General features: G+C 43.9%; 1 protein-coding gene across 1 annotated transcript; it reads left to right on the top strand.

The window, feature by feature from the left end:
- Positions 1–3,659: 3,659 nt before the first annotated feature.
- On the top strand, positions 3,660–10,327 carry SLC16A12 (solute carrier family 16, member 12). Its single transcript, XM_010189030.1, has 4 exons — positions 3,660–3,751; positions 5,829–5,932; positions 7,179–7,322; positions 9,732–10,327. The coding sequence occupies exons 1-4, from the start codon at positions 3,699–3,701 to the stop codon at positions 10,325–10,327; spliced, it is 897 nt and encodes a 298-aa protein (XP_010187332.1). The 5' UTR covers positions 3,660–3,698.
- Positions 10,328–11,260: the final 933 nt, after the last annotated feature.

The raw sequence follows: 11,260 nt of genomic DNA, 5'->3' as shown, positions 1-11,260 counted from the left end.
TCCTCCTACACCCTTAATAATCAGAACTTGAAATGAAATCTTCATCCCTCTAGAAGGGGCAGTGAAAGACACTGCTCAGATACAAAAAAACAGAAGCCCTGCCAGGCCAAGATTCTGCAAAAGTGCTGCAGACGTACATCTGAACTGTGCAGGGTCTCTCTGTGATGTATCCTGTGTTTATGCAAACTCTACCAAATGGCAATTCTTGCAATTGCTAGGAAAAACTTGAGCAAAATAATTTGAACGTTATCAGTGCCCTGTAATTCAGGTGGCTGTCACGGATTCTTATGGGCTATTCAATCATCCAGGCATCTGAATGTAACATATTAAACTTGCAATAATACAATAAATTTGAGGCCCTTAGCACTAGATGCAAAGCGTGTTGGCCACACACTGCAAAGCACTGGTATGTGCTCTGCTTGTTCACGTCACCTTGACAAGATAAGGTAATGAGAGAATTTATTGCCAAATCAGGGTATAATTTCTCTGTGCCACTCTGGCTTCATGCTAGATTGGATGTCAGCTGCCTTTTTTCCATGGCCAGGTTAGACACAGACATCTACAAAAGTGTTGAATTTTGGTTTTGATCTAAGTAGATGGAATGTGGTGGTGGTTTGCATCTAATTATATTGCTTGATGATCTGGTCATTCACTGATCCAGCATGAAGAATCATGTAACCACTGCCTTAGCCATCAGATACCTCGTTGATCCAATATTTGCACATATTTAATAAGACAGTTGTTGCTTGGAACTATACGGAAAGGGATATATAATTGACCCTATTAGATAAAGAATCAGTCATTAGTTCATGTCAGCTTACTCAAAATGTAGCATAAACCCTGTAAAGCTCTGTCATCTGGATCGATTCAACACATGAGAGGTACGGTCTGCTCACAAATTAGCAGTGCATTCTGGAGGGCAAGCACAGAATGTGTGTATCGAGTGGCAAGTCCATGAATGTGTCTTCTGTATCATGTTCCCCTCCTCCTCTAACTTTTGACTGCAGGCATTTTCAGCCTCCCTCAAAGGTTTTGTGAATAATGCTATACTTACCTACACACGGGCTTTCTTATTTTACTCCATTAGTCAGCCTGTTGTTCCTTTTTCCCCCTCAATTTGACTGTTTGTGTCAGAGCTGTTGTTTCAGAACATAGTGAGGAGGCAAGGATGGTGCGGGTACACACTGGCTCTGCTGTATGTTTGTCCTGAAGCAAATAGGTGAAGTCAAAAAATGAACTTTACTCTTCAAGCAAAGCGTCGCAAGGCTTGTGAAGAGGCTGGTGGTGTCCTGCAGAGCCTGCTCAGAAAGCTCTGTCAGCTGCACTGGCACTTTTTTGCTGTGTATTAGAAAGTTGTGCCAGAAAAGGCAAACTGTCCTGGTCTGCAGTCCAGAGCTTTCATTGATCTTTTATGTATGCAAGTCCTGGCAACTGAAGACCTAGAAGGTGAGGTTTGAAATGGTAAACTCATTTGGATTTCATTTGCTTTGTGTGGTTTTTCTAATCAGCTGTAGGAATGCAGTTGTAAAGACTTCATCCAGCTGGGACCCTTGACCCTTATTAGCTTGTCTAAGTGGATGGTGGTTTAATATAGTTTTGGCATCTTTTGTGGATGTTTTTATTCATTTATATTTTTTAAGGATACTGTTTCAAACATGGTTACTTTAAACCACTGCTCAAAATTGTTGACAAGCATGGTTAAAAGTGGTTCTCTTCATTGTTCACTTCCCATGGCAGTTCAGGTACCTCATAAGACAGCACAGCCACTGGCTTTTGGACTTAATCCCTGTATTCGAAGATTGTATTTGGCTTTTCTGTTTTTAACATTTACGGGCTGAGTTGTGTTAGCATACAGGGCTTGATGGTATCCTGTATGATCAGCTGCAATTCCTGGGCTTTGAAAACCAAACAGGTAGATTAGGATAACACTTCTTATCCTTTTTAAGCCAGAAGACTACCAAACTTTTTTAGAAAGAGTCCACTGATTCTCTTGTACAGTGTTGTTACAGGGAATTATTTACAGCCTAGTGGGAATTCAGCTAAGCTAAGTATGTTCTGGTTTTTGTTTGTTTTGTCTTTCCTGTCTTCTCCTACTTTGTTCACCTTGTAATACGTATATATTTTCTTCAAATAATTTTGTAGTGGTTTTGAGATGCACCTTCTGATATCTCGGGGAATGCAGCTGATGAATACTTATCAAAGGTTCACCTGTGGTGATATTTAGAGTGGGCTCTGGGGTGCCTTGCTGGTTTGAGCCAGGGAGCTCTGGGCTTTGCAGAGCCAAGCCTTGAGCAACACCTGGCTGAGCAGCTTCAATGACTAAAAAGGTACGTTATTAGCCATGTAGCTGCTTTCTTGAGTTGCACTTTTGAGTAACTCTGCAGCCCTCTTAAGTGCTGTAACAGATAACATTTCCTGGGAAACTGGTGGTTCTTGTCAGTGGGGAAGGTTTATATTCAGCATCTGTCATACTAGGTGATATGGAAGTTACTTGAGGTTTTGCTCCAAGCAGACTCAAAGACATCCCAGATAGTTTACTTATTTCCTATAAGTCTTTGATTCATTCAGGGAATAGGTGCCCACTGGTGATGGTAAAAACATGGTCTGAAACCTATCACTGACAGCCAGCACTGTGTCCCCTTGCACTGGGCAGTATGAGATGTCTCGGGTCCCATGACCTAGCCCTGCCATGCAGTCACTGATGCAGACAGGAATAAGGGATTTTGGTCCTGTACTGCTGATGACACTCACAGCATTGACAAAGCTACTCCAACACATAACTCAATTACTCATCTAGGGTCCAGTGGGTATCATTTGGACTCCTGCAGTACCCTGCAGCACTCGGTGTGCATTTAGAGCCCATGTTATGGTTGGGCTACAGACACTACTTTGATTTAAGTGGATGGAAGAGGAGGACAGGCTAGCTTTACCCTTCAGTGAATTGCCCATGCTCAGTAAATGAAGTTGCTGCGTCCTGCCTGATTACAGCCCTCATCTAGGGTTTGGCTTGTGCGAACAAGGTCATTTCATCACCAGATCTGCTCTGATTTTGCAGCGAATATTCCCTTTTCATACGAAGGTGAAAATTGTATTGCCTCAAACAAGAATTTTGCCCTGAAGTGTGTATAAGTAAGAACAGCAACTGTTGTGCATGGAGACAGCAACTGAAAATACAGTTCAGGCCAGGGACCGGTGTGAGTGGATGGGGCCCCACTGAAGGCAAATGAGCTGCAGTAACCGGCACCAGTAAAGTGTGTGCCTTACATGGATGTGTTACAATGCTTTTAGGGGAAAAAGGATATCGTGTGCTAGGATGTAACCGCCGGGCGAATTACCCTCAGATAAATGGTACCAGATACAGGGCCAAATTCTGATAGCACTTTTGCTTCCAACAAATTTTCATAGACTGCATTTGAAAGAAAACCCTCGCTTTTTACACAATAAAGCCAAAGCAGGAAGTCTTAGCCCAGCCGTGCAGGTTACAGCATGTGTGATGTAGTCTAATTCCCTTTCCGCCTGTTTTTTCTCTCTCTTTCCAGATGGCCGGTAGCCCATGTGCCAAGCAGCCGCGGCCCGCGCTGGGCGAGCCGGCCGGAGTCTGCCCCTGCCACTGAGGTGGGGAGAAGGGAGGAATCGCCCCGGCCTGCGCCATGGTCTCATCCCGGCACACCGGCCCTCCCGATGGAGGTTGGGGGTGGATGATTGTTGCGGGCTGCTTCCTTGTCACTATCTGTACCCGGGCTGTGACGAGGTAAAGGGGCTGCTTCTTGTCTTTCTGACCTGTGGTATTACCCTGTCTGTGGTTTGGTTTTTGGGTTTTCTGTGTGGTTGTGGTGTTGTTGTTGTTGTTGTTTCTTAGGAAGAGGATGTGGGATCTTCCGTGATGTCCCCACGGCTGCAGGGGTTAATCTGTCTAAGTACAAAACTCTCTCTTGCTACATTTTTAAAGGCTTCATTAAATCTCCAAGGCTGTGGGGATGGCTGAGAGATTATGAGCCCTCTGTCTTACCTCCTCTGACAGCTGCTGTATCTCTCAACACCCTCTCCTTGATTTTTTTGCAGAATCAAAGCCTTGGGCAGGCAGCATTGTTTCAGGCCGTGGTGGTTTGGCTGGGGAGGGAGGAATCATGTGGGATCTCTCGAGGTCCTCTGTGTCCCTCTGACCCCACAGCTGTGCTCATTTTTGCTAGTCCCAGTGGATTTGCTTGGCTCCCGAGTCTGAGAAACCTGTGAATACCCCCTTCTCCTACTGCAAGCTTTTCAGGTACCATCCTTACTGAGAGGAGTGCGTGCCCTGGAGAGGAGGCCCCTTTCTACCCTTCTGGTATCTGAAATATGCAGAAAATATTTTCTCAGAATTACTTATCAAAAATAGAAAGAACAGGAATAGACTGCTGCCTTGCATAAACATAATGTATACATCTGGGGTGAGATGAATTCCACAGCTGCTGTTGGGTGACTTTGATGTTGACTGGAGGCAGAGGAGCCTGGTATGTGTGAACATGGACATTTAAGCTATATTAAGCAGAGAGATAGGCACCCTGGTAGGTGAGGAACACTGAGACAGTCTCATTATAATGTCAATACAGTGTTTCCTACCTAAATCGTATAGTTCTTTTAAAATAGAGCTGCCAGTTTTAGTGATTTAAAATCTAGTGTCTTGGAGTCAACAGCATAAAAGGGACATGGAAACATTGACATGGTGTTAGTTTACACATGTAAATGTACCAGTTCTGAGATAGCAGTAGACATTTCCTAATGGATTTAATTCCTTTTACGTGTGTGAAATGTGTTACATCCAAGAAATCATCTAACGACTGGCACACATGTAGAGTAATACACAGGGATGAAGTATGTGCAAGAAAAAAGCTGAAGAAAGTGATCGTTGATTGTTTTGCAGGAGAAAAAAAAAAGAGAGTGGGAAAAGGGATTTCTTGCTGATCCAGAAACCAGAACGAAACTATGCAGCCTTTTAATCCATTCCCCTGCAGAGACAGGTAGAACAGTAACACTCATTAAGGAGACCAAAGTAACCTCTTCTGGAAGTATTTCAATAAACTGTTGGAAGGTCTACGGGCTACTGCTGTGTTTTGATTCTCTGTTCACGAGGAGTTGCTTGTCCCTTGCTTTGCACTTGTGGATGCATGAACACAGAGCTGTAGGTGGTGTTAGCTCTGTACGTACTATGCTTGCCCTGTTCTGCCAGTTTGTGCAGATGTGAATGCCATTAGAGAGCAACCAGGTCAGTGAAGAGCTGGGGTTTTGTGTACCAGGGAAGCAACATTATGATGTGGGCAGTAAATTGCTGGTGATAATTACAACTTCAATTTAATTTCTGTTCAAACCAATACGAGTTATAAAAATCTAGCAGCAGATGCTACAGTGAGAAACATGTGGTATCATAATGTTTACAATTTCTCTGGAGTTGTTATCCGTCTGAATTAGGTTCTACATCAGCCTAATTGTCTAATCCCACTGTTGGGATAATAGCTGGAAACAAATCTGTGATTCAGCTTTTGCCAGTGCAAAGCAAGGATTCTTCTCTGGTTGAATCACCCTATCGTAGGTGCCTTACAGAGAGTACTGTTGGAATTACTCAACTTGCACACATCGTTTCATGTCTTAAGGTAGCCTTTCATTTCCAATGTCTCTTAGAAACTGTTTAAAATTTTCTCCATTTCATTGAGATTTAGACAAACCACAGATTTTATTTTCCTGGGAGAGGACCTTCAAGTGGGTACTTTTGATACCTGAAAAGCAAGACTGGTGCTTTCTGAGAGGCAAATAGACCATGTTCAACAGATCAGTGTTCATGTTTTCTTTCCTAGGTGCATCTCCATTTTTTTTGTGGAGTTCCAGGCATACTTTGGGCAGGATTATGCCAGAACGGCCTGGATTCACTCCATTGTGGACTGTGCTACAATGCTTTGTGGTATGTATTACCCTTTTAAGACTACTGTGGCTGCTTTTTCTTGAGTACCATCTGGTTTTAGCGTGTTTACAAGTTGGTAGAGTCAGCTGGGAAAGACAGATACTGTGGGCTCTCTGGGGTATGGTGTATCCAAGCTGCTTTCCCCAGCATAGTTGTGCAGGAAGTCAGTGTCGTCATAGTATAGAAAAGGAGCAGAACTCTGTTTTGTCAAAAGAGCTGTTTTCAGAAACGTACTTTTGTCAAGGTCTAGTGGGATAAGCGGTGTTCAAGAACTACTAACTGAGCAATTTTTTTCTCTTGCCTTTTAATTGGAATCATATTTGAGACTTAGCACAAGATGTACATCTTGCCTTCAGATCAAGTCACAGTCATCCTCCTTTTAGCAAACCTGTGTGTTTACAGATAGGCTTCTCTCTTAAAATTCAGTGTTACTAAAAATGACATGCAACAATGCAGCAGTTGCATAAAACTTCTCATGGGTTTACTTTATAACTGTATGGCTAGGTGCAAATCCATGCCTTAATCCTGTGGAAGAGGGTTAATCCATGAGAATTGCTATGAAGGCTTGGGAGCACAGCTGGAATGAGACATGGCAACTCTCCTGTGTCAGCCAGGTTATATCTTGGGGAAAAAAGAGAAAAAACGATAACCTTGGCCTGGCATTGCAGGTAGTGGAGAGGGAGAGGGCTGCTGCTGACACCCCATAGTAGAGGCAGGGTGATCTGGGAACCATCCACACTGGAGAAGTGCAGGAGAGGGGTAGCAGTCCTGGAGATGGTCCAAAAGGTGAGACCTCTCCTGTTTGGCTGTGACACAGCCCACAAGGCCAAGGAGGAACGAGGAAAGACACCTGAAGTTCCTGAGGGCTGAAGTGCAAATTGCAGCTGGGGGAAGGTCTTGATGTTGTAAGTGTGGAGTGATGGACAGCATGGGCTGTCGCTGTAGCCTCTCTTGATACCAAAAACTGCAGAGTAGCTGTGTCCTGTAATGACTTTGATCTACAAAAATGGCTACTGAGAAAGCTACTGTAAATTTCAGTTTTATCTTGACTTTCAGGAAAATGATTTTTAGAAGTTTTTTGGTGCTCACACCATTTGTGATGGGGGAATATTGGAAGACCACTCTGTGTAGATGTTATCACTGTTTTCTCCCGCTTGCCTATTGCTTTCTTTTCCTTGACAACCATTGCAAGAAGCTGTGTGTGAGGACCTGCCATTAACTGCCAGCTTTATTTGTTTCTTTGAAGCCCCGCTTGGGAGTTTAATCAGTAATCATGTATCCTGCCAAGTTGGTATCATGCTAGGAGGGCTGCTTGCATCTACTGGACTAATTTTGAGTTCATTCGCCACCAGCCTGGAACATCTCTACTTATCATTAGGAATCCTTACAGGTAGGAGGCATTCAGCCCCTTTGTTCCTGCCAGGAAAACAACACAGGAATGTTAAAAATTATGGTCCTTCCTTTCGAGAGGTGTGATCTCTTCTCCGTGTCATATTGCCACCACACTGGTTAATACTCAGACCTGTTCCCTTCGTTGTAAAAGAGAAACATTGCCTGCCTTTGTGAAGGCTTCAGTACTCAGTAGTCTCATACAGCCCAAATGCAGCATCCTGCAAAAACAACTCTATTTTCTGTTAGAGAGAGGACTATGGATAGAGTCCTGAAATTATGGGAGGTCAGGAAGTACTGCTGTTACAGGTGATACACAAAAAGGTGTCCTTTTTGGCCTGTGATTTGGGAGGAGTTTGTAGTAGGAATTCTAGAATACCTCAAAATATTTGCATATTAAACAAAAAAAAGGTTTAAATTGAAACATAAAAGTAAGTGGGCTGAGGAGCACTGGGTGAATACCTGGTACCTCAGCTGTGCACCTTCTTTTTGTCTGTGTTACATTCCAATTGAAAAGTAAACGAGTTGCTGGTTGGTAGTGTTGCTGTAGCAGCTCCTCCGTTTGCTTTCAGGTACAGTGATAACAAACATCTTTGCTCTGTCCTATCCTCCTGTGTTTGTTTTGCACAGGGGAACTTGAGAGGTGCCCGTGGTCACACTGACATTCCTTCCTCATTAATACTGACCTGGTAGCCACGGTGATATAAGCCCTTGTACTTGGTCCCCTGCTGTTTAGTAACAAGTTGGTGGAATTACTGCAGTTCACATGCTGCCAACAGCTTATTTGTTAAAAAAAAAAAGAGGGAAAAAAATCCTTGTTGTAGTGCATGTCACTCCTCTATTGCAATGTTAAGCTTTGACAAATGTGTTCATAACAAATAAAAGGGCTCCTTGTAACCTGAGGGACTGTGCCACATACCATGCTAATGCCACTGAGGCTTCCTTAGTGAGAACTGCTCTGAATGCTGAGGTAGAAAAGCAGCTGCGCTTTGTACATGGAGTTGTAAAGAGCCAGTTCTACAAGCAGTGAACTTCTAGTCTATGGGGACTGATTAAAGGAGAGGTGAGCTGTTGGTAAAGGCTAAAGGTGGTCCCCCAGCCCAGAGAGGAGATGGGAGTATAACTGGTGAAGGTTTACATCCATAAGAGCTGCAGGACTTGAAACCGTGAAGAGTGGAGCAGAGGTGAGATAGGGGAGTGGCCATAGGTAGCAGAATTCCTTCTAAGAGGTATGAAAATGTTTTCATCCCCAGACTGCATTTCTGCTTTTCACAGAACATTTAGTGCCTTTCTGGGGACCTATTTCCCTCTGACAAACCACTATAAGATGAACGGTGTATATGCCAAATAGAGTATGATTTTCACGGCTCTCAAGTAATGTCCAGCTCAGGGCTGCTCCTCTGGCTCTGCTGCCCACACAGGTCCAACCCCAGCTCTCTGCCCTGCTCCTCCCCTCACCTCCTGAGGGCTGCCAAAGCGGGCACCCAACCGACTACAGTCCCTCTAATCCACTTATCCCATTGCAGCAGGCTTAGTGCCCACCCGACACAGTGCGGCCTTTGAGGAGGACATGGCAAGCCGGTTACAGCGCTGGGTGATTATCTCCTCTGTTGGCCAGTCCCCGTTTTACCGTCAATGTAGAACATGCTCCAAAAGCCTAATCAGGAACTCATTTCCACATCCGACTCAGAAATACACGTTTTAGTGTTAGCGCAAGCATTTGATAATTTAAATCTGCTCTCTAGTTCTGCAGCAGAGATCACAATCTTTTTCCCAGTCCAAGAGATGCCTCATATTTGTTTACTAAATTAGACATGGATTTGTTTTCTGAGGCTTTTTTCCCCCTCTTTACTTGTAGGCAGGGATTTAAAATGGTCAGGAGTCCAAGCAGCTGCTGTGTGGAGTTTGTTTAGCTGACTAAAAAAGGTTTATTGTAGAATATTAGGAACAGAGATGGACTCTTTGTACTGTGTTTCAGAGAGCTGAAAATTAATGTTCAGGATTTCAACAGACTGAAACACAAAGTGGTGCCTCATCAAGACAGCATGCTCGGTGCCAACATCTGCACAGACCCTGGGGCAAGACCTCATCATGCATCTAGGAGAGGCTGGCACACCATTTCTCTGAAGTTTATTGCTCATCCTTGTTATTAAGTGAACCCCATCACTTCTTTCTGAGCCTTGTTATCCTGGATTAATGATGATCTGTTAGGTACGTCAAGTCAGTGACCCTGACAGTGGAAGAAAGGAGTAATCTTGGTTTTCTCTTCACACTGTGTCTGGGCAGCATGATACAGCATCAGGAAAATCCTTCTATTCATTCGTGCTAATGTAGGTTAAGTGGTTTAATTTAATGCGTTCTTTGTGTCGTGCTTAGTATTGAGTCATCTGTACTGTGCTTTCTCTTCTAGGACTTGGGTTTGCACTCTGTTATTCTCCAGCCATTGCCATGGTGGGTAAATATTTCAACAAAAGAAAAGCGCTGGCGTATGGAATAGCTATGTCAGGAAGTGGAATTGGTACCTTCATCCTGGCCCCCGTGGTCCAGCTCTTAATCGAGCAGTTTTCCTGGCGTGGAGCTTTACTCATCCTGGGAGGTTTTGTTTTGAACCTCTGTGTCTGCGGTGCCTTGATGCGGCCTATTGCTCTTAAGGAGGACCGTAAAACTGCTCCCGAGTTCCTTGAACAGGATTATGTCCCTGAAGCACAGAAACAAGACTTGAAGCGAATGTCCATCTGTTCACCTTTAATCAAAGCGTGGTCTCATGAATGTTTATGCTACTGTTCATGGAAGGAATATGACTTTTTACTGATGCCAGGCTTCATGGTGCTGGCAGTGTCAGTTTTATTTATGGCATATGGCTGTAGCCCTCTTTTTGTCTACCTAGTTCCTTATGCTTTGAGCGTTGGAGTGAGTCATCACCAGGCTGCCTTCCTCATGTCCATACTTGGTGTCATAGACATCATTGGTAATGTCACCTTCGGATGGCTAACAGACAGAAGGTAATGGCTTACAGCTAAGCGCGTGTAAGCTTTAGCTGGCGGGAGGCTGGATGCGAGTGAGGTGTAATATACACAAAAGTTAACATTGCGGACCTTTTCTGTAGCCTGTGTGACTTTTAAAAAACCACAACAAACAAACACTACACAGTCTAACTTTCAGAAATGCTTACTATTCAATGTCTTGTCTCTTCTGAGTTTGTTCGATTCTGCTGGTTTAATTTCTTTTTTTCCTGAAGAAATGAAGTGTCTGTGCAAAGCTCTTGTATTTGACAGTGGAAATGTTAACCCCCTCCCTGAGGTATGTTGAGCATGATGATCTGCATCTGTTTCCTAGAGGATCCCTCTCTAATTTCTCTGCTTTTCTATCTCTTTTGTGCTGCTGGGGAGGCACAGAAGATACGGAAAAAATTCAAGGGTCTGGCTCAACACTGTTAGGCATATACTCAGAAGGACTGACCTTAAATTGTTACCCATTTTCCAGTATGTAAGAACTTGCCATGCTTTGCTAACTCAGCTCACTCCAAACATTTGTGTGCAGCATCAGTAGAGATTGACTAAATTAAGAAGCATTTTGATTGTAAAGGACAAATTCTTTGTGCTTATTCAGTCTGTGGGAAAAATCAAGTGTTGGTTTTATGCAGCAGGGAGAAAGGGCATAGCAATCTCAGTTAGCTCATGCTAACTCCAGTGTCCAAGGGCTGAGGCGAAGGATGCTGGCTAGGAGAGGTATACTGTAATATTTTTTGCATAATACTGAGGGCCCCTTGCTGAGCTAGGATGTAAAGCCTGGTGGATTATAGCTTGAACACTGAAACTTCAGAGGGCTGTCAGACAGCAGAGCAGCTCCTCTCACTAAAGGCAGCCTGAAGAACACTGCAGGCAGCATGAGCCACTGTTTTCCAGATGTTTCTGCACCTGTAGGTGGGCAACTTTCCCT

This window comes from Mesitornis unicolor, unplaced genomic scaffold (assembly GCF_000695765.1).
Source record: "Mesitornis unicolor isolate BGI_N332 unplaced genomic scaffold, ASM69576v1 scaffold54327, whole genome shotgun sequence".
Classification (NCBI taxonomy): Eukaryota; Metazoa; Chordata; class Aves; order Mesitornithiformes; family Mesitornithidae; genus Mesitornis; species Mesitornis unicolor.
This window is presented reverse-complemented; position numbering and strand designations above follow the sequence as displayed.